This window comes from Marmota monax, unplaced genomic scaffold (genome assembly GCF_021218885.2).
Source record: "Marmota monax isolate L192 unplaced genomic scaffold, Marmota_monax_Labrador192_F-V1.1 WCK01_AAM20220418_F8-fsc00136, whole genome shotgun sequence".
In the NCBI taxonomy this organism is placed as follows: Eukaryota; Metazoa; Chordata; class Mammalia; order Rodentia; family Sciuridae; genus Marmota; species Marmota monax.
The window spans coordinates 4,329,158-4,352,581 of record NW_026693905.1 but is presented as its reverse complement, the minus strand read 5'-3'; the positions used below and the strand labels follow the sequence as shown (position 1 = coordinate 4,352,581).

The 23,424-nt window shown below is 35.7% G+C and overlaps 2 protein-coding genes across 12 annotated transcripts in view; one reads left to right on the top strand and one right to left on the bottom strand.

The window, feature by feature from the left end:
• The first annotated feature begins 501 nt into the window (after nucleotides 1–501).
• Rpe (ribulose-5-phosphate-3-epimerase) lies at nucleotides 502–23,402 on the top strand. Of its 6 annotated transcripts, none has more exons than XM_046462881.1 (7): nucleotides 502–685; nucleotides 1,337–1,356; nucleotides 7,535–7,614; nucleotides 11,714–11,853; nucleotides 12,203–12,337; nucleotides 12,849–12,935; nucleotides 14,528–23,402. In XM_046462881.1, exons 1-7 carry the CDS (start codon nucleotides 575–577, stop codon nucleotides 14,648–14,650), a joined length of 696 nt encoding a protein of 231 aa, XP_046318837.1. In that variant the 5' UTR covers nucleotides 502–574; the 3' UTR covers nucleotides 14,651–23,402. The 6 variants fall into 6 exon arrangements, with proteins under 6 accessions (XP_046318837.1, XP_046318838.1, XP_046318839.1 ...); XM_046462887.2 differs by having other exon boundaries at nucleotides 560–696; XM_046462884.2 differs by having other exon boundaries at nucleotides 560–696; nucleotides 1,337–1,367.
• Nucleotides 16,309–23,424, bottom strand: part of Kansl1l (KAT8 regulatory NSL complex subunit 1 like) — a 134,940-nt gene continuing 127,824 nt past the window's right edge. For all 6 annotated transcript variants that reach the window (XM_058585188.1, XM_058585191.1, XM_058585189.1 and 3 more), the window contains 5 exons: nucleotides 22,993–23,117; nucleotides 21,516–21,570; nucleotides 20,058–20,170; nucleotides 18,748–18,913; nucleotides 16,309–17,929 (listed from right to left, as the gene is read on the bottom strand). In XM_058585188.1, the coding sequence (XP_058441171.1) occupies nucleotides 17,699–17,929; nucleotides 18,748–18,913; nucleotides 20,058–20,170; nucleotides 21,516–21,570; nucleotides 22,993–23,117 (690 nt within the window). In that variant the 3' untranslated portion in view covers nucleotides 16,309–17,698. The remainder of the gene's footprint in view (nucleotides 17,930–18,747; nucleotides 18,914–20,057; nucleotides 20,171–21,515; nucleotides 21,571–22,992; nucleotides 23,118–23,424) is intronic.

Below are 23,424 nucleotides of genomic sequence, written 5' to 3'. Positions count from 1 at the left end.
ATTCTAAACACTGCGCACTGTCTTTACAGATGAGAAACCCAAGGCAGGGAGAAGTGACTTGCCGGGTAACCCTGCTAAAGCCTGGCACAGCCAGAATTGCTCCACTTGTGAGAAAAGTTCTAGGAATGAGAAAGCACAGGGGAAAGGTGGTTATTGTTTTTAAAGGGCAAACACAGGAGCTGCGGAGGAAAGGAACGCATAAGCAAATAATGGAGAAACAAAATGAGAAGTAAGGTCAAGAGCCGAGGAGAATAAAATATAGAAAAAGAAAAGCGGAGGAAGATCAAGAAACTCCTGGGTACCGCGAAAGGTAAGGGTGTCAAGAGAGGGAGAAGGAAAAAGGACTCCCATCAGGCCCCGCCCCTATGCCCCGACCCCGCCCCCGCCCCTGCCCCTGCCCCTGCCCCTGCCCCTGGGCTGGAGGCGGGACTTCCTTCCCGCAGAGCACTGCTTCCGGCAGAGTCCGGAAGACTGCACGGGGGAAAGGGCGGGGCCCGGGCTGCGCGCCCAATCGTGGTGACGCTTTCGTCTAGCCGGGGACTCGTGGGGTAACTAGCATTACGGAACCAGCACCATGGCGTCGGGCTGCAAGATTGGCCCGTCCATCCTTAACAGCGACCTGGCCAATTTAGGGGCTGAGTGCCTCCGGATGCTAGACTCTGGGGCAGATTATCTGCACCTGGATGTAATGGACGGGTAACTCCTCGGGGCTCGGGTCGGGCTTGCCGCGCGGGGGCGGGACGGCGCACCTGTATTGAATGCCTGTTGGGTGCACGGTGTCCCTGTACGACCGGGGGCGCCTCACTTTGAACACTGTATTGAGGTGGGGAATGGGGTGGGAAGCTTGAAGGCCCTGGCTGGAACTGACCTGACGCAGCATCCTGGGCTGCGGGCTGGTCCCAAACCTCAACTCCTCCCCTCCCCCCACGTAACGTGTGGTCTTAGGACCCGGAAGCGACCTTAAATCTCCAGGCCCTTTCTTGTACAGTAGAGAAACTGAGGCCCAAGGGGATAGGCATGACTTGCCCAAGCTCATATAGCTAGTTAGTGGTAAAGCTGGGGAGACATATTTGTGTAACCATTAAGAGCTTGGCACCTGAAGGGAAATTGCCCAAGTTCTGTCACTTCTCGGATTACCTTGGACAAGCCACTTAACCTTATTGAGCTTCAGTTTCATTATTTGAAAAATATGGGAATACTTACAGAACCTATGCTTAGGTATGTTTGGAAGACAAAATGAGCAAATATAAGTTTACAGTGCCTGACGCATAGTAAATTCTCTGTAACTGTTGTATCATTATTCGAATTCTGATTTTCCTATCTATTTTTTCTTCAGGCACCCTGCTCTGCAGTGAGGTCAGTTTTTTGTAAGTAAATTTTAAGCACTGTAGTTATAACATATTATTTGGAATCAGAATACAAGTTTCTTAAGTTGGTTACAAAATGAGGAAAGAAATGGAGAGAAAACAGTAAGAGACCCTCAAGATCATGGACGTTTGTGACAGAATTTTAATAACTTTTATCTTCCCTTTGTCGAATTATCTGTAGTTCTTTGGTCTGCACTGTTAGGCAATTCATTACGGTGTGTTGGGATAGAAGATTTTTATTGCAGCCACTGCACGCTTGTGATCACAACGTCTGGGGAGGCTGAGGCAGAAGGATCGCAATGTCAAAGCTAGCTTCAGCAACTTATTGAGGCTCTGTGCAACTTAGCAAAGCCCCATGTAAAAATAAAAAGGGCTATGACTGTGGTTCAGTCATTAAGTGCCACTGGGTTCAATCCCCAATACCAAAAAGAAAAGAGAAAGGAAAAAGAAATTTATTTGAAATAGGTGAAAACCTCCACATGCCCTCATTCACATTTATAAATTGATGTTATTTACAAAATATGATTAATGAGTTTCTTTTTAACTTCACTGTCACTTGTAGAGTTTTGTCCTTTCTTTTGTGTGGTTGGATGTGGTGTTTCTCTTTCACATTTTACCTTACAAATTTTCCTAACTGGTGATGCCAATGCCTTGACCTCAGATTACTAAGAATGATAGGCATATTGTATAAGAAGGTTAGTGTTACCTCTCTCAAAGCTTGATTTTTAGTTTACTGTCATGTGTAATTCTGTATATGCTTTTAAAAGCTTTGCTTGGAAGCCCTCAACTCTCACAGGTAATACACTAACTGGAGTGTGTACCTTAGAGATGTTAATTACATTTTTAAGGCTAAGAGAACACCTAGGGGTCTTAGGATGGAACAGGTTACATGCGTATCTGTGAGTGTGACACAGAAAGCGATTTGGTTTGAAATAAGCCATGTATGGGTAAGTGAATGGATGAGGAAAATAATTTGTTTCGGTTCACCAATCAAGAATATCATGACAGGGGCTGGGGTTGTGGCTTAGTGGTAGAGCGCTGGCCTAGCACATGCGAGGCACTGGGTTTGATCCTGAGCATCACATAAAAATAAATAACAAAACAAAGGTATTGTGTCCACCTACAACTAAAAAAATTTTTTTAAAAATTCACATAACAGTGAGATTCACTGTGGTATATTCATATATGTACATAGGAAAGTTGAGTCAAATGTTTTTCTCTTAACCCATCCCTCCTCCCTCTCTCTCAATCCCTTTTCTCTACTCCACTGATCTTTCTTCTATTTTGATAGAGGTCAACCCCCACCCCTGTTTCTTTTCTTTCTTTATTTTGGAATAGTTTCCACATATTAGAGAAAGCATGCAACCTTTGACTTTCTGGGTCTGACTTATTTTACTTAGTAGGATAGTCTCCATTCCATTCATTTGCTTGCACATGCCATAATTTCATTCTTCTTTGTGGCTGAGTAATACTCCATTGTATCACCAACATTTTGACAGGGAGGAGTAAGACACTGAGTTGCGTCTTGTTACTAGAAAATGGTGGCGCCAGCCTTAGAAGCCATGTAATAGTTGGTGTTCTCTCAACAATTAAATGCTTTTTATGAGTCCTGGGCTGACAGAATGATTTAAGACATTCTCTGTCCTCAAAGAGTAATTCATTATTTATACTCTTATTTTGTTACTTTTTGCCTTTCTTCTTACACTGAAAAAGCTTCCTGGAAACAGGGTCTACCCTCTCTCTTGCTCATCTAGGTATTCTCTGCAGTAAACACCATTACAAGTTTAGTTATCATTGATAAATGAATGAGTGGTTAAATCATAATAGGAGAAATCTCTAGGGAATCACTCCCCTCCTTGTGGCAGACCCTGAGTATATTAAATAAGATAAAGTATTTTGTTTTATATTGACACTCTTTTGCCAGGAAACTGGTTTGGAAAAAATAAAACCTGCATATAGTTTGCAGAGTTTTCCTTTTAACCTTCACACACCTTTAAAAGTAAGAACTGTTGTATGTCTTTTATAGTGGAGAAAATTTGTTTAGGGAGGTTCAGCCAATGCCCATAAGCCATGTGCTCCAGTGTCTCCTAGGCCAGGGTTATGAAAGTGGGGTTGTAGATTCCCTTTTTGCAGATGGCCAGTGAGAACCTTCCCTTCCTAGTTTCCCTTTGTTTCTCTCTCTTTTTTTCTTCCCCAATATTTTTTTAGTTGTAGGTGGACATAGCCCCTTTCTTTCCTTTTCTTTCCCCTCCCTTCCTCCCTCCCTCCCTCCCTTCCTTCCGCTGAGAATCCAACCCAGTGTCTCACATGTGCTAGATAAGTGCTCTACCACTGAGCTACATCCTCAGCCCTCTGTTTCTCTATTCCCTGGCCCTTTTAATATCATCTAACATCACACTTTGTATTTGCTTGTTTTCTAGTCTCCCTCACCCAGGCCCTCAGTTTTTCTCCTGATTAAAACATTTTGATCTAGAAAGTCGGACACTAGTTTGGAGATCACTGTGGAAGGTGTGGAATAAAGGACAGGTTACTTCTCTAGACAAATACCTTGGAAAATGCACATGCATCATGACAGGGCAGTGACTGAAATGTGTTGATCCTAAGCATGAGAACAGAGCAAATAAGCTATTAACAAAATTTGAAATTGGGAGATTTCACATTAATCTTGGGAGGGTGGAATCAAAGATTTGCCAGCCCTGGATGCACTCTGGCAAGGTCACAGTTGGCTAGAGCTAAATACCTTTAGTCCATCCAGGTGTTCATTGCTCCTTCATCCCCATCTGCTCTGTTTTGCTCCTTGATGTTATCTGCCAACTCCCATTGGCTTGTGACTCCTGATTAACAGGAAATTTGATTTCTGGTATTGGTCTGGGTACATTTTATATCAACCTTAGTCCTCCTTACCACCTTCAACTTGTTTTTCTGAAATAGAATTTATTACAGAATTTATAAGTAAAGCTAAAGATTGACAGTGAAATATGACGAGAGAGAAAATGATTTTATTTCTGTACTATAGTTATAGTTTAATTCCAGTAAGTCTCTGGGAAGAAGAAATACTTTTTTTATTACATTTTATTTTTTATAGACTAGTTCAGAAACTACTTTCAAGGGGAAAAAAAAGGCATAATGAGATAATAATAAATCAGACTTTCTCATGAAATATCTGTTTGTGAGAGTGAAATAATTTAGTCTTTTCCATGCTGGTCTGATAAGAACTCTTGGGGCATTTGAGAAATTCAGATTCTTGGGTCCCCTTTGGAGTCAGTAAGCTTGAAGTAAAGGCTGTAAACCATTTGTATCAGGTGCTTCTGTGTGGTTACCTAGGCAAATTCAGGACATTCTGACTTCAGGCTTGAATTTGTAGCTTTGTTTTGTTAGGGCTTAGACACAAGCCTTTCATATCTTCTGAGTCTATTAAGTGTATTTTATTCTTCCAGGATACTTAGTGAACCCAGTGTATTAAACTGATCTTCAGAAGCACAAATTGGTCACATAATTTGGTGGTCAGTCGTTATAGTTGTTATGCTTGTGTTTGCTAGTAAATATGTATTGAGTTGTACTTTTTCATGATGTTATCATATTTTCATGATACATGAAATCTAAGGTTCAGACAACAAAATTACCTCTAAGGCCACACAGCAAATTCAGAGAACACTGTAGGGAATCAAAATCTTTTAATTCCAGCATTGCGAAATATTTAGTAGATTTGCTGCCTTCTTATATGGTCTTTATTTTTGGTTTAAGTAACCTAAGCACCTCATCTGTCTGTAATCCTGACAGCAATTGCTCTTAGGCAAACGCTGGAATAATTGTCTGGATACTAGAAGTTAGCCTACAAGGGCCAACATATCAGTAAATGAAAAATATCTGTCCTGATCCACCTTATCTGTCCTCAGGTGCATCCTGAATCCTGACCTTCTCCCATTCTCCCCTTAGTTGTCATTGTAGGGACAGATGAACATAGTAATTTAGGTAAGCCTGTGTTGAACTCCTGCCTTTGCCACTCATTGAATAGGTGACTTTGGGTCTCTTGCTTGTCTGTAAAATAGATAGTAGTGCCTATCTCATAGGGTTGTTGTGAGACTTTAAAGATTTAATATATGGGAAGTGTTTAGAACTTGTGCCTGGAATATATGTAAGTTTGTTTTGTATCAACACTCATTGTTTCTGTCATCTAAACTTAAAAGCTCAACCTTTTAATTAATTTATTTTTCTTTATTTGTTTTAATTAGTTACACATGACAGTACAATGATCTTGACATATCATACATTTGAATCAGATGGGATATAATTTCTCATTTTTCTGAGTGTACAGGTTGCAGAATTACATTGGTCAACCTTTATTCTCTTTGCTTTTACTCCCCGACACTTCACATCTAATCAGTTGACACATCCTATCAGTTTTGCCTGACCTTGTCATTACTGTTCTTGCCACTTAACAAGCCTTTTATCTTTCTTTTTGCAATTTGTTGCTCAGTCCTCTTTCTTCTTTATTATTCAAATCTTATTTAGTATTCTTGCTTTAAAAATCTTACTTTGTATTTTCAGTGGGATGAAGTCTGAAAAGCTGAGATTGGCATTTGACTCCCTTAATGTGATTTAACCCACCTCCTATGTTTTTCATACCTAACTTATTAACACCTTTAACCTCCTCTTTGAACATAACTTGCTTCATTCTTCCTTTGGTTCATTTTAAACCTTTGCTTCATTTCTTTTCTCATCTTTACAAATCTTGATTTCTAAATCTTATGATCTTCTTTTAATGTTGTGTAATACTGTTTTTGTCAGTTTACCTATAATCATGTATTGCTTGCTTGTTACTGTGCAATGTTCTGAAAACCCAGATTACATTAATGTAACATTATATCTTATTTCTTACTCATGTAACATTGTGTGTCCTTCCCCTTCCATCCTGAGGCTCTCCTGCCCAAAGGGCTTTGTTATCAGAAAGGTAAAGTTAGAGTAGGAAAGGAATACATGTTGAATAGTCATTATCTAAAGTCCCTTATCCATATCTTGGATTTCTTATCATATTTACATGTAAATAAAAGGAGTTATTTTGGGAATGAGACCCAAGTCTAAACATAAAGTTCATTTATGTTTTATGTACATCTTATACACTTCTGAAAGTAATTTTACATGGTATTGTTAGTTTGCCTTCATTTTTATTGCAACTTTTCACTTGAAGAGTGGAATTTGCCATTTATGGCATCAAGTCAGTGCTCAAAAAGTTTCCAGTTTTGAAATAGTTTGGATTTTCAGATTAGGGATTCTCAGCCTATACCACTACTCAGGGGTCATTGATGAGAACTAATCATATGGGCTGACATGGAGGTAAAGGGAGCTGAAAATGTAAACTCTCTTAGGGTATGGAGGAATTCTAGCATACTTCTTTATTAAGCACAATATCTTATGCACCCAGCATGGTTACTTGCATGTAGAAGATTTTGCTAAATGTTTAAGTGAGCAGGTAGAATAATAGGAGTTAGTGGGGTAGGTGAAAGGTTAAGTACCTTGGGTCTGATATCAGACACTTAATATGAATCCTTTCTCCACAGATTATTGACTGAAGGATTTTATTTATCCTGCTCTCTTCAAGTGGGGATAATAGTAGTATCAATTTTGTTAGGCTATTGTGAAGATGAAATGAAGGTACAATGCCTGGCATGTAGTAAACTCTCATTAAAAGGTAGTTATTAAAAACATCAAATTTTTTTACTGGTTATCTTCAGGACAATTTAAATTGTCATTTAGTGCCCAGTGAAATTGCATTAGAAGTAGCCACAAATTTCTGTGACAAGCTATGACTCAGGAAATATGTGCCAGTGTCCTGAACTTTGCGAACTAGTATGTGACTTGGGCAAGTCATAAACTTTTGGGTTTTTTATTTAGTCATTTTTCCATTTCTCCCTGTTATGGTTATAAATTCTTCTAATTTGTTATGAAGATGTATGTGGCATTGTACATTTCTGAGATATCTAGGAGCTGTTGCTTTGCAAAACAAAGTTGTCCAGTTACTATTAGTTTAATTTTCATGTTGATGATATTAAATTTAAAAATATTGCAATCCCAGCCAGTCCCTTCTACCCCCATCAGAATTCATATTGAGAGAAACATAAAAACTGAATTGAAAACATTTTCAGAATGAGATTTTGTTTGTCTTGTAGGCATTTTGTTCCCAACATCACCTTTGGTCACCCTGTGGTAGAAAGCCTCCGAAAGCAGCTAGGCCAGGACCCTTTCTTTGGTAAGTGTTATGTCATCTGATGTTGGATTATGTTGTTCAGATCAAAGAAAAGGGGATGATTGATTTTTTAGCTTCCAGTTTATCCTGTACCCGTCCCCCTTTCCCTCCAGCCCTTCTTCCTGTGTTGGGGCTTCACTGGCCTGACTTTAGTAGCAAGCCAAACTCTTTCTTGCCTCAGGGCCTTGGCATTTGCTAATCTCTGCTTAGAAAGCTCTTCACTTGGTTGAATGCCTCATCTTTGGGCCTCAGATCATTTGTCATTTTCTCAGAGAGGCCTTTCTTAGCACCTGTGGTAAATTAACCTTTATACATTTACTACCATGTTGATTTTCTTATAACTTTCTCTGGTCTGAGATTACTTTAACCAGACTATAGAGCCCATGAGGGCAGAGATTGAATCTCCTTCATTTACTGTGGTTTTCCTAAAGAAGCATAGATACATGATTAGGACTCAGTATAATTGACTGAATTTATGAATCAGTTGACTCATAGATGGCCTAGAAGCCATTTATTTCATGGAAATTGAAGATTCTGAATTTTCTGAAATTACTTTTTTAATCAATTTATGGTACCACAAATGCTCATTTTTTACGAATTCGAATCATTTTTGTTGCTCTGAGAGGTGGATAAATAAATAGCATTGTTTGCTCCCATTTTATGGTAGCCAGAGTTTTCTGCTTTTGGCTTTCTTGTGTGGATTTTAAAAACACTTTTTTACTGTTTTCTCCTTTTCTCTTCATTTTTTGTGGGTTCCTAGGGTCATGTGTCGTTACTGTCTATATATTCTCCTGTTATTGACTTTCCTTTTTCCAGTTCTTGCTACCACCATATGCCCTCTGCTTTTCCTTCTTAGCTGTTTCCTGATAAGCTTTCTAATTAATCACTATAGAGTTTGGTCTAAAATAAAGGTGAATGAACTCTGTACATCTTAATGTTTAGGTCTTGTGATCTTTGTTTTTTATATTAAGCATTTTTTGTTGTTGTTTAATTCTTGGATCTTGACTATTGGGTGATTGATAAATGAATGTATTTTAGGAACTAGATCACAGGTTGTATTTGCAACTTCTTAAGTTCTTAACTGTTCATGCTTAGTTTTGAGTACAAATAAGCATCTGAGAAAAATTGATTAGAAATCTGTGCTTGTTATTATCTAAATCAATGGACTCCCAAGTGTGGTATCTGGACCCATGGAAATCCTTAAGATCTTTTCAGGTCATCTGTGAGATCAAAACTATTTTCATAATATGTGATACTTTCTGTACTGATAGTGCAAAAGCAGTGGTGACTTAATTTGCTGGTGGCTTAACCCAAATCAGTGGAGGGGTATTGAATTATACCAGTAGTAACTTCATGCTTCTTTGCTGTGTTTTTTCAGTAAGTATCCTTGGTGAGACAGTACAGATTATTGATTTTAATAACTCTTACCCCTGAGCACATGTCTTTTTAATATTTGTGTGGCAGAGTAGGAAATACATGTAAAGTAGTGGTTGCATACTCAATTATGATGGTTTTCTTAAGGAAAACCACTTCTGCCATAGTTTGAGTTATGATCTGAATTAGGTGCATATTTCATGAATATTATGATATTTTCTTTAAAATTCATAAGGTGAACTTGTCCTTAAAAAAAATACTTTGTCAGTTTTATAGCCAGATAGAGCTTGGATAGAAAATTAGAATATTAGAAAACTTGTTTCTTATTCCTCTGAGCTTGACAGTTTCTAAGTGCAGATGCTCCTTATTTACAATAGGGCTATGTGCCACTCAGGGTGTTGTAAAGGTAAAAGTATCTTAAGTTGAAAATGGATTTACTACACCTCACCTATCTAGCAGTTGTAGCATTTATACTATAATAAAAGTTATGTTACTGTGGTCTCTTTCAAAATATCTTATTGTATTTACTCTTCTTGGATAATGTGAGATGATATTTAAAGGAAGCACTTTGTGGCTTTTCTTTGGCATATTTGAATTGCTGGTATCACTACTCTTGCACTTTGGGTCCATTAAGTAAAATATGGGTTACTTGAGCACAGTCACTGTGATACTGTACAAATCATCACCAAGACAGTTACTAAGTGACTAATAATGGGCAGATAGTGTGTGCAGTGTGGATACACTGGACAGAGAAATGAATCACAGAGCAGGATGGTGTGTTATGTGATTTTAAAGCTTGGGAATTGTTTACTTATAGAATTTTCTATTTAATAAGTTTTAGACTACAGTTAACTATAGAAAACCTCAGAAATGAAGCTGCAGAAAGTAAGGCCATGGATAAGGAGTATCTACTCAGTTTATTAATTTTTTAAATAAAGTAATAAGTAGATACTTTAAAATGTATTAGTTTGAATTTCTAATACATTTAATATCTATAAATCTAGCCCATATTGGGCTGGGATTGTCCCTCAGCGGTCTAGCGCTCACTTAGCACGCACGGGGCCCTGGGTTTGATCCTTAGCACCACATAAAACTAAATGAATGGAATAAAGATACTGTGTCCAACTACAACTAAAAGAAGAAAGAAAAAAAGTCCAACCCATATCAACATAGGTTTTTAGGGGTCTTTAGTATTTTTTAAGAATACAAAGGAAGCCTGGTGGTTGAAAGTTTGAAAACTGCCAGTCTTATGTTCGTTATAGGCAGATTCACTGAACTATGATTCCCTGAACTTGTGGAGATTCTCCAGTGAGAGATGCTAATAGTTACTGTGTGCTAGAGATTCAGTAAGGTTGACTAATCAGTCTGGTAATTTAAGGAATGAGTAAACTAGTTATTTTAAGCTGGATTGAATTTTCCTTGTTTATAATAGCAAAGAATAAGACACAACAGAGGAATACATTTTTAAAAATTTTTACCTATTAAAATATGTTCTAATTTAGTTACTTTTGCTCATTTAGAAATAGCAGACTTTAATCTTGGCTTCATTAGTTAAGTCATGTGCTCTTTTCCTAATATTTTTTCCAGAGCTTTATTGGGCTTTTATTTGAACTAACTCTTAGTTAAGTTCTGGAATATTAGAATTTTTTACTTGAATATCAGAAATGTGCTTTCTCTAGCAAAATAACTCTCCTCACTACCACCTATCATTCTTCACAGGCTTATTTTTTGATCAGCCTCTTTTAAGTGCCTCCTCCCTTCTCACAAGCCACTATTGTTTTTTAAGGCAAGTTCTCTTAAGAAGGCCATGCCCGTGCTATAGAATGAGGTTGAATATCAGACTTCTGGTCAACTTGAAATCTGTTCTGGCCCATAATCTTCTGCCACTGAGTTAACAGCAGTTTTGTTTTAATTGCTCACGCCCAAATCCTTGGTACCATCTCAACTTTTCTTTTGTCTTCTACATGTAAATCCATTGTACCTTTTGTTGGCTGTACCTTCAGAACATACCCAGAATCCTCAATTGCTGCCATCTTCCTTCCTCACCTGGGTTATGTCCATCTGGCCTCCTTGGTTGGACCTTGTTGCTTAACATAAAATCCTGTGGTATTTTTCACTTCTTGTTTCGAATAAAACCTGAGGGCCTGCCCATCTCTGTGCTGTATTTCCTCACTGCATTCCTTTCTTTGACTTCATCTTCTTATCCCTGGGCAACCTTGATCCCAGACACACTTTCTTTATTTAACTGCCAACTTTGTTTGTATTTTACTTATTTTATTGGTTTTCTCTGCTGCTAAAAAATGTAATCACGGTGATAGTAGAGAAACAGCCACTAATACCCTGTTTTCTGCCCTATTCCTATGGCCTAGAATAGTTAATGGTGCAGGAAATGTTTATTAAGTTTGTTGAAAGAATAAATGGAATCACAAAATTTAGCTCTCTAAGAGAAAGCAAGGCTGCACAAATAGTGTGACTTGTTTGTGTTTCTGGAGTGGCACTCATGTGCAGCAGCATGTGCTTTGGAATTTTTTTCTTTTTTTTCCGCAAATGAATTTGAGCAAACCTGTCTTCAGGATAAAGGGAAACTACCTTGAAGTATAACTGTTAAGTCTCTGTCATGCCAGGAGAGTTTACATTCAAAATGGCAAAGACTACAGACTGATTTCAACTGTATGAGCCAGGTATTTTCCTTCCAGTAATATTTAGAAGCTATGTCTTTTCTTTCTAGACATGCACATGATGGTGTCTAAGCCGGAACAGTGGGTAAAGCCAATGGCTGTAGCAGGAGCCAATCAATACACCTTTCATCTAGAGGCCACTGAGAACCCAGGGGCTTTGATTAAAGACATCCGGGAAAATGGGATGAAGGTAAGAAGTTATTGATGGTAATGTTTTATACTATTCCCTTTCAGGATTTGGCAGATTTGATGGAAAGCAAGAAGTGGCAGGTAAAGAAGACTTGATGTAAGCACCTGTTTCAGCTATAAAGCTAGGAATGAGACTTGTTTATCAGATAGGATATACATATGCCACTAATATTTTATGAAAATTACTGCCGTGTAGAACCATTTACTTTTGACAGCCACTAATGAAGTAATCTATGTATTCCATTTATTATTCTATTTTTTTAAAAAATGGTATTTATACTGTGCCCAATATGCACAATAATAAGTAAAATAATTGTTAGTGTGATGTAGCAATTTTTTCTCTGTTATAGGTTGGCCTTGCCATCAAACCAGGAACTACAGTTGAGTATTTGGCACCATGGGCTAATCAAATAGATATGGCCTTGGTTATGACAGTGGAACCTGGGTTTGGAGGGCAGAAATTCATGGAAGATATGATGCCAAAGGTAAAAAAAAATATTTGATTCTGGGATGAGAATTTTATTGTATGTGTTCTTTCACTAAACATATATTGAAAGACTAGTCTCTTAAGTCATCCTATCACAGGGAAAAGAGATGTGGGTGCCTACAGATTGTTGTAATACAGGATGACAAATACCGAAGTAGATTTAGGTTTTAAAATCAGAGCTGATGTATCCCTATAGTGAAATTTTCTTTCAAAACTTTCTCTAACCTTTAGATCCCTTGGAAGTTTTCTTTGAATATAGAGGGTTTGTCTTTTATCTTGTTTACATGTCTCTAAAGACATGGCAAATTGAATGCCATTTGGCAAACAGAACAAAACCACTCTGATAAAGCTTAATTTGTTTTAGTACATTAAAGAACAAGTGTGCCCAGTATGTTTTGATGTAGTTATTTGGAGATTTGGAGTTATAATGGCTAGTATAACTATTTGATTTTGTTTGGTTTTCCCCCATATCCACTTTAGGAGTCACTTATTTCTTCATGTATATCTAGGTCCATTGGTTGAGGACCCAGTTCCCATCTTTGGATATAGAGGTCGATGGTGGAGTAGGTCCTGACACTGTCCATAAATGTGCAGAGGTGAGACTGCTCCTTGACTGTGACTAGACCAATTTCTTGTCAGATAAAATTTGTAAGACACTGTCTTGTGGGCCAAAGAGATTTCCCCTACATTTCCTAAGTTGACTTTGTTTCTTAGAAAAATATTTGTCTCTTTCTTTTTATTTGTTTAAATGTAGAATTAAGAAACTAAAGACCAATAAGTAAATTTTTAAAGTGACGAATTGTTAAATAGTAAATCTTGGTTATATCAGTAATGCTAAAGAAAGTTCTTTGTAGAAAAAGAATATGTTGAATACTAGCCCTTTGGAAGACCATTATGTTCGTAGGACTAAAAAATTTTTCTAAAACAGGGAAAGAAAAGATATCTCATCAAAGGGAAAAAATAGAGAAATTTAATTTTCAGTTATTATGTTAATTTTTAGAACTTAGATATATTTGTAATTTGTTCCTCATTAAAACAGGCTAGGACCATTTTGACAAAAATTTAGGCCTGGTACCCACTTGGTCCTCTACATAGAGGTGAAGTGTTCTAGTTTTATCTAGATAACCAGCCTGCTTAGTTGGGCCTCACCTTCATGAGAGGATGGCATCCCTTCTGTAGCACTGCAGGTGGTAAATGCTTGTGAGGCCTACTCTTATCCAGTAGTATTGTGTATCTGCACTTCTAGATTCTCCTACAGTAGCCACTGTAGGAGATTTTGTTTGGTTTTTCCCCCAATGCTTGATACATACCTATCAATTTTTGACCCTTGTGGAATTGCTTTGTATTAACTGTTTGCTATTATGCTATTCCTGCTCAAATGAAGAGACATACTAAGTGGTAACCCTATAAAATTTATTTCTGTGAGAAGTGTGTTAGAAATGTGATGTTTTGTCATAAAGTGATAGTGTAACACTGGAGAAATGTTCCTCAGCTCCCCTTTCTAGCAAGGAATCACATAACACATTGAGTTTCCCTTCTCATGTCATATCCTGGGAAGTTCAGAACTAAATTTGCAGGCATCATACTTTGTTTTTTTAAATGTATTTTTATTTCTTTGCTTTTGCATCTCAAACCATCATTTTGAAAACCTTTTCTAGATTATTAAAACCATTCTGGAATGTTAGGGTAGAAGTATTTCTGACACAAAGTGAGAAATCATTTAGATTCAATGTTGCTGATGTCATATGGATAATATTAACATTTTCATGGTAATTGTCCTTTCAGAATTTCCCAAAATTCATATAAATAATTAAAAGATTGTTTCTTTAGTATCTCTGGGGGCATTGGTATATATTGAGGAAGAAACCTTAATAGAATTTTAGATTAAAGGATTGAAAATTTTATCTATTAGCAAAGACAGTTGTGTAACTTATTGAGAATTGATTTAACAAAAAGTTCAGTGATTTCTTAAGATCCATTTAAAAATAAATTTACATTCACATTTAAAAAAATAATTTTACATTCTTGTGAATATTATAACTTCTTACATCATTGAACTAGATTGCTTAAGTTTGCTTATCTGAAAGTGGATTTTGGACCAAGTGCTGGGGTAGGCAATGGTAGAATTGTGTTGTAGGCTCTTCTGCTTCTTCATTTAAGGCATAACCTAAGTGTTTACTTCTTCCAGGCAGGAGCTAACATGATTGTGTCTGGCAGTGCCATTATGAGGAGTGAAGACCCCAGATCTGTGATCAACTTACTAAGAAATGTTTGCTCAGAAGCTGCTCAGAAACGGTCTCTTGATCGATGAAATCATAAGGAATCCAGAGTTTGTGTTCATGAAATCTTTTTACTGGAAAACAGGAATATTGACTACCAAATCATACCAGGTTGAGGCAATGCTGCTTTTCTGAGCAATTATTCATTCCAGTGATTAAAATCTATTGTGCAGAATGTTCTAAGAGGTTAGAAATTGATGTATACAACATTCTTTAGTGATCCAATTTAAAGGTTAGTGTGGTTAAAAAACTGTTCTAATAGAATTGATTTTTATAAAGAGTGAAAATATGGGCTATATTAAGGTTACAAAAAAGAAATGTATCATAACGCCTAAAGTGGATAGACGTTAGCTACTATGAAAAATTTTTTTCCATGTTTTTAAAAATAATGTTCTATTGTTTCACAGCTGTTTTCCAAAAGCAAAGGGAGCCCTTACATTTTTCCTGTTTCACGTCATTTGTGATTTGTTTATATGCTTGATAATATGAGTAGTGTGGAGCTAAAAAATACAAGCTTGGGCAGGATGGCATACTGTGGTCTTGGATCTGAACATTTATTTTTCACTTATCACCTTAGATTTGATTAATCAAAAACTGTAAAGGCAATGTCCTATGAAACCCAGGGGTTCTAAAATGCAAGCATAGATTTTTATTGAGATGTTTTCTTTGTGATTCTTTCCTATTCCTGGTTTTCTTAATCTCATTCAGCATTCATAAGGACATTAAATAAATGCTTTTGTATTAGCCCTCCATAGATAAAAAGTAAAGCTTTGGGTATTCATTGAGTTGAATCCTGACTCTGCCATTCTAGCTGTTTGATCTCAGCAAATCACCCAACCTTTTCACACTTCTGATTTCATTTGTATGTTGACTATAATAACCACCAAGCAGAGTTGAATTGAAGATTAAAAGAGATAATTGTTGATATACAGAAAGCTTCTAGTACTATTTCCAGAATTTAGAGGATGCTCAGCACAAAGTAGTAGATAGCAATGTAAGTTTATGTGAACATGGGTTATAAAGTACTTTTGTATAATCTTATTAAACCTATGTATTACTCCTACAAATGGCAGGACAGGTATTTTGTTCTGTTTAAAAAATGAAATTAAAGCTCTGTGATAGGCTGGTATCATGGAAAGATCCAGTATGACATTGTATTTCTGATCTGTTCAATCCCCCTGCCACACCCTGCCCCCAGAACCTTTGGGAAATAGGTTAGGTAAAAGAAGCTTCTTTTACTTAATTGTCTCATTTCCAGTCAATCTTTACTCGTAGTAGTTCCGATGACTGATAAAAATATGGATTTATAGATCTTTACCCCAGGGATATATATTTTATTCTTAGAAAGACCAAGTAGGCCAAGAGATGATGTAGTAGTGTTAATCCATAAACTCGGTATTTATAACTGTTCCCAGTTATACAGAGATTAGTAGGTATCAGCTACTTCATTCTTCTAAATATTCTCAGTGTAATAATTATGGCACAAAATAATAGGATCAGTATCATAAAATTTCTTGATGCTGCTGGGAGTTCTGAGAAATGAATTTCAAAAAATAAGAACATTGATAACCTATCCATGTAATAGAACTTGCTTAGGCTTTTTTTTCCTATACAAGGTAAAAGTTGTACTTTGCCTTAGGAGAAGTTTATGCCATAAATAGGTAGTATTTAACCAATCATACAACACAAGGCATATAGAAATAACTTTAATTAAAAAACTTACATAGAAGATTATAATATCAGACAAGACAAAGATTTGAATTTTTTTTGCCAGGACAACTTGTATGTCAGGCTTTTTTTTTTTTTTTCTTTAAGAATAAATGTACAGTGAAACTATAAGGAAAAGTTTTGTCAGTATTGAATTTGAATTTTATCCCCTTTTATAGGGACCAGTATAATTTCCATTCCTAAACAAAAACTTTGTGTCAAATTTCATAGTCTAGGCCAAATAGTCAGGATTTCAGTTAGATGAGTGTTATAACTTGAATAACTGTTTTACATGACCAAATGATTCATACAAATTGTCCTCATATTTCACATAGGAAAAAATATAGTATAATAGCCTCAAAATGTGCAATCTCAGTATCAAATATTGAAGTATTGGCGTCTGAGAAGTTCTAATTCGCAATCTAGGATGCAAGTCAGAATAGACATTTGACTGAGCTATGACAAAGAAGGATCAAATTAGTTAGAAATATAACAGTATTTCTAGACTAGAATTAAACCATTGTTTACATTTTATAATGAAGGACTTTCCTGTTTATTGCACATTTTAAATTGGTGTTTTCAAAGATGTATAATTTTAAAGTGCGCCCATATATAATTAATTTGCTTGTCTCAATTCTGTTAGGAGTAACAGAAAGTAGCCTGTGGTCAGTCCAACAGATATCATTGATTTTAAATAAATTGAGTATTTTATTATCTGTGATAAGAATTTCCACAAATAACTTCTCTTGGTTAAACATGTTAAAAAACAAAAATAACTCCCTCTCCATAGTCAAGACTTTCAAAAAAAATTTTTTTTTAATCAGAGGAAACACGTGCTTTATATTTATTGCAGCTTACATTTCATAGGGCAAATTGGTACATGCAATTTTAAGTGGAGTGGGTCACTGCCAGTGTAATTTAAAAACCCCGCGCGTGCATGCCCATTTTATATGTATATTTGTATATTAATATATTTTGAGGCAATTTTAGTGAATTACCATGTGAATAGGAAAGAAAATAGCTCTCATTTAATGCAAGGGTGAGTGTGTGTATGTTTGTGATGTTAAAAATTACCCAATAATGTGATTTGACATCAAATTGCAGCAGTTAATATCTTGGTGCTTGTAATTTATATGATAAACACAGATGCCTAGCATTTGTCTATAGGTTAAAAAGCTAGCTACTTCTGTGGTTCAAGAAGGTAAAGAAACAATCTTGCCTGTTCCCCATAAACAGCATGAAAGGTAAATACATGCAGTACATTCTGTTATTCTGGAAGTATGACCAGAGGTGGGTGGGAGATCCAGAACAGGGCTATTTTTTTCCCCTCCTGACTTCCCTTCAGTTACATCATTTTCTTCACCTGTTGCCTGTCACCTATTTTTTTTAACATTAGTAATTCCTAGACCAAAGGCTTTATACTCTTCTGTTCCACCTAGCTGTTTTTTGGGGTGGTGGCCATTCTCTGGTGCGCTGGTACAGATGACTTCAGCATGGAAAGCTGTGCTTGACACCTCAGTCTGATTGTTTTTATCCTCTTGGCATAATAAAGCTGCCGTATCTTCATCCTTCAGTGGAAAAGACCGTCGTTCCCACCACAAAGACTAAAAGGGAAAACATTTTCAGTTAAGTTTCAAATAATTTAAGTTCATGTGTCAAGTAATATGTAAATGTCAAATATATACTAACTTATTCTTTTAGCAAATTTGGACATAAATATCTCTCAAAGTGGGATGTACTGAAAATGTAATGACTTTGGGGCATTGTTTCACTTTGCTTCTGTCGGCAAGAGGAAATGGCTGTCACAGGGGACTGGTCTTCATTTTCAGCCTAAAGAGTATTTTAGGAAAACCCCTTTCAAAGTGCTTTTTTAAGTTTAATCTATTTCTCCAATATCTTAAATTTCCATCCCATTGTTATTAAGATACCTACTGACTTTTTTTTTCCCCTGAGTTTGCTGCAACTTGCCTATTAATTTCTATAGTCTCCACTCTCCATTCTAGAGCTGGTTCTTTCTTTTCAACACCTATTTATGAAGAAAGGTGCACAAATGGATGCAGTGTTAGAAAGCACTCCCCTTAAGGTAGGAACTGGATCTATGGGGAGACAAGTAAAAACTGTAAGAGGAGGAAGAGAAATAGCAGTTAACATTTACTATGGCAGGTGCTATTCTCCATTAGTCATATTTATTTTGTAATGAAAACATCTGTATTACCTAACAAGTAGGTAGGTGGAAGTTGCTAATGACAGAATAGAAAAAAAAGGGATTATAGTTAGTGGCGGACTAGAGTGTTGCAATACAGATCTGATTCTTATTATTCTAGAATGAACTATGCTGAATTCAATATGTAGTGATGAAAAAATTTACAATAAGCAATTTCTACATACACAAAAGTTAAGAGGCAATTAAAGTCATACTTACTGTGATTTCTTGATTTTCATTTAAGGGTGAGCCATGTGCATAGAGATCATGGTGCTCTGAAGGAAGATCAGGAGGACTTTCAGCAGCACATTGCTGACCGCTACTGAAGTCATTAGGGCATTCTTTCAAAAGAAAGTCCTGTCCTTCAACATTTTTACTGTAAGCCCTAGCAAGAAAATATTAATTTCTTGAGATCTTAACATTTTATGGCCAAAGGTATCACTAAATTAAACATAGTATCTTTGCTTTACATAGTTCCACCCAAAAGATTTTAAAAATTCATCTGTTACCTTTCTGGTGCTATTACTTTCCTGTTTAAAACGCTTAAATATTTAGTCAAATCATATTTACATATTTATCTCAAAGGCTTTATTAAATATTTAGCCAACTTATAATAACAGGTTTTATTACTTGATTTTCTTTTCTTTTTTTTCGCAAGACAAGAAACAGCAATTGCTTGATCCTATAGTCTTTGAGTTCTTAGGGTATTCTATGATTACTATAATGTCATCCATGAATGTCTCAGTTCATCTTTCCCTCTGTATTTCTGGAAAGTTTTACCTTTGGAATGTGGGAAAGGATGAGAATTCCATAATCTCATCTATATTAGGAGAACTCTGAACACGGATTTATAGCAAGCCTGGATATCTTGAGAAAGGTATTTTTAATAGCATTAATTAAATGAGAGATGCCCCTTCACTGAAGTGACTGCTATATTTAACATGATCTTGTTTTTATGAGTTTGGGATATATTAAAAATAATCATGTAAATATAAAACACTAGGGATTCTTTCAAATACATAATTATTAATTATGTTTATGATTTATTTTCCCTTCCCCAAAGGTTAGTCTGTGTTTTTTAAAAGTACTTTAGACTATTTGCCTGTTACATAAGACAGTTATTCTTGAATTTTTCTTTTAAATCTTGCTAATTTGGAAATAGTTATGTTAAAATGGACTATCTAATTCTATCCCCCAGTGTTAGGTCCACTGTTAGAGTAGATTAAAATGACATACTTTAAATGTAGAGATACAGTTTATATTATTTGCCAGTTAAATCTATTCCTCATACTGATAGAAAACCTGAGAAATAGAGTAAAATACAGAAACTCATCTTATCCTCATGTACTTAGCCCAATATATTTTTAATACAGCAGTACATGAAGTGACACACCAGTACGTATACTTGTACATGACTCACTGATACATCCTTATGTGTTCTTTTTTAATGGCCCCCCAAAATTCATGCAGAATTTTTGTTCATTCCACATGGATTCCATGTTTTTGAGTTTTAAGTTTAAAATACTTGCCTACTGTTTCTTCTATGCCATTTGCTTTGTTCCCATAGTGACCACCTGGCTTGCTCTCTCTCTTCATATTTTTTGTGTCTTAGGGAGAAGACTTCATCAGAAAGATCTTCTATCTGGAATTAGCAAAAAAGATTTTGCTTTTATGGGAAACTTTCTGAACAGGTTTCAAATGGTTCATCTAGAGAACAGTAGCAAGCAGACTCTAAAATGCAGTTTGTGTCAGTCAAGAGAATGTTAGGAGATTAGCTTCGAATTCCTGAAAGGTGGGAGTCCAAAACTTTTATCTTTTTACTCTTGGTTCACATTTGAAGATTTATTGAGATTGCAAATGGGTATGCTTTCCATTAGCCACAGCTTGCATGAAATAATCTTAGAGTTTTATTCATTCAGTTGGATTTATATCGATTTTTTGTTCTTTATGGAGCACACATTGTTCTAAGAAAATGTCAATGTCAAAGAAAAGTAAAACTGATTGTAAGTCAGAATTAATGCCTTATCTAGGAATCTAACCTGGACAGGGTTATATTTAGGAATTTGGGTTTGACAAGGATCATTCTGAAATAGAATGCATTACAAGAGGGAAGGTCATTAAAGGTAAGTTGTAGGGTAGCTGAAAAACATGACAGGGCATAGAAATACCGTTATTTCATAGAAATCAATTATCTGCTACAAAATATTGCTTTTAGAGACCATCACGTTGACATTAGTTTGGTTATATATTATTCCCTATATTCTTGTCCTAGTGTAATTTTACCGATAAAGATCTATAAACCCTTACCTATAATTCCATAATCCAAAAATCTGAAAAAACAGATTTTTCATATAATCCAGTCTGATCTGAAATGGTATCAGGCGGTTTTTAGTGTTTATCCCATTTGATTACAGAACTACTAATACTTGATTAATGTTATAAGAACTGTTTAGGCTAGGTATTACAAGATACATGTACCATATTAAATTCCAAAGTTTTCCAAATTCAAATGCAAATTGGTTCGGGCTGGGGTTGTAGCTCAGTGGTTGAACGTTTGCCTCGCATGCATGAGGCACTGGGTTGGATCCTTAGCACCACATACAAAATAAATAAAGAAAGATTTTTTTTTAAAAAAGTAAATTGTTTCTAATATATTGAAAATGGAATTGTAGGAGTGAATATTGACAGTGTCTTTTTATAAAAAAAGAAACAAGATTAATGCTGAGAGGAATATGTCTATATCAGTGTCAACTCATAAATAGCATATTTTACTTTTCCTCTATTTCTTTAAACATTATCTTTTTGAAGTCAAATTTGCACAGAAATATTTTTCTATAGAATTAATAACCTTTTTGAAAAACTTGGTAAGTGAAAAAAAAGTCAGATGTTCAAGGGTTTATGTTTTCCTTTATTTCCTTAAATGTTAAATTAAACAGGCTTCATAATATAAAAGGTGTAATTATCTCATTAAATGAAAGGTAGCTTACCTCTTCTTCACGTAAGTTATATTCATCCAAAGGCTGAAGAACAACCATCCTCCAGCTGTTGAAGATATAAACCAGTTTCAAATAGCTTTTATCAATTTCTCTAACTGTAGCTATTTATTCTTTTAAGCACATTGTGATTTCTTTCCTTGGGATTTCCATAATTCATGTGGTTCTATCTTAATACTTTGTTGTTTTTTTTTAAGAGAAAGAATATTCGTATTACGAGGAAAAAAAAACAGGGAAGATGAGTCTTTACTTTTGCCTTTACAGTGAGTGAAACCTCTTCTGTATAGTTGGATGTTACATACATGTACTGATTTAAAAATAAGTCAGTGGTATGCTGATAAACAACTTGACCAAAGAGAAGAAGGAAAAAAAGACCTGATTTGTCGTTTCTGCCAATTTCTTTGATGAGAAAATGCTTAGGGCCCCTTTTCAGCTACTAATAGTTTAACCGACTTACAGAATTCTGTATTTAATAGCCAGGTCCACCAGCTAGTTCCAGCCCACTACTGCAAATGAAAAAACATTGTTGCTACAGAACAAATGATATTTCTAATTTTTGTAGGAAATTTCAACAGGCTTTTAAAATATGAATTCTCATAATACCTCTTAGAATACTAGACTTGCCTTAATACCTCAAAGTAATTAAGATAAACTGAAATTAAACTAGAGATGGGTAGGCCTTAATTGGGTATCACCTGGCTCATGTTTTGATTTCTAGTCTTTTTATGTCTACTTCTGTGCCATATTCATATTTTTAGGAACTGCTTTCATCACTGCCAGAAATTGGGCTAACCTGACTGCCAATAGAAGCAGATCTGCATATGGTATTCAGGGACCTCCACAGTCTGGTTCTTTTCTAGGCTTACCTGCCTTTATCAATCTATGCAAAACCTATCTGGCTAAGCCTTACACATTTGCCAGTCTACCTTTGTTATAATCTCCCTGTTGTAAATACCATAACTCCCTGTATGTCTTCTCAGACCTTCCCATGCATCTTTTAAGTGTTTATTGCTAACTTGGCCAAATCAAAATTTTAGTTTTGTTGTGACAGATATTACTGTCTCATTTTGTGAATACATTATTACAAAGGTAGTTGCTTTCTTTGAACTCTTGTACATCTCTTAAGGCAAATTTGTTTGTTTCTGTAGTTTTTCTATCAGTAAAGTGCCTTTTAGTGCCATTGTACATAATAGGAACCAAAATACAAATGAATGAAAAAAACATGACTAGAATGCTGAAGTAAATCAATCTAGAAATTCTCAGTTCTTAATAAAAAGTAAGAAGTAAAGTTGTGATACTCTGGCAGTTTTTCTTCACCATGAGTAATGTGAAGCTTTCTTTCACTATTTTCCCTCTGTGGCTATACAAGTAGGCCAGAAAGCAGGCTAGCATTCTCCTCTCAGTTAAGATTTCCACTTCACTCTGGATTTAAGTTTATTAAAGGAAGAGGAAAGAATGTAAGGATACATACCTTGGAGTGATAATTTCCTTATATTGGAGTTTCTCTAACTTAGCTGGGGCTACTAAAGACATGGGAATCACAATGTTATCTATGTCATAAGAGCTCTCACTTCTTAACCTCCTTCGTGCCGTACTCTGCAAAGTAGAATTATGGTAATGGTTTACATACCTAGTTAACCTCTGGTGATACATTTCTTTCATTAGTTTCATAATAATCATCTATGTAATTTTTGTAAATTCATTGTTCTCAAATGTGACTATAAATTGTTAAGAAAACCAGTTAAGGAAGTATGCCTAAACTGTTTTGTCAGGTTTGTAATTTGTGTATTTATGTGCACAAACATATATACTTATTATTAGGAAAGTTTGTGAAATATGTTTTGGTGAAACGTTTAGTAAAAATTATTATTATAGTCTTCATTTATGTGTTTCTGGTCCCCGA

Excerpts from the sequence above, each read along its gene's own strand:
- Rpe (XM_046462881.1), top strand. The coding sequence starts at position 575 with ATGGCGTCGGGCTGCAAGATTGGCCCGTCCATCCTTAACAGCGACCTG. Across the intron at positions 7,615-11,713 it reads AGGCCAGGACCCTTTCTTTG|ACATGCACATGATGGTGTCT; the intron begins GTAAGTGTTATG and ends TTTTCTTTCTAG. Across the intron at positions 12,936-14,527 it reads CTGTCCATAAATGTGCAGAG|GCAGGAGCTAACATGATTGT; the intron begins GTGAGACTGCTC and ends TACTTCTTCCAG.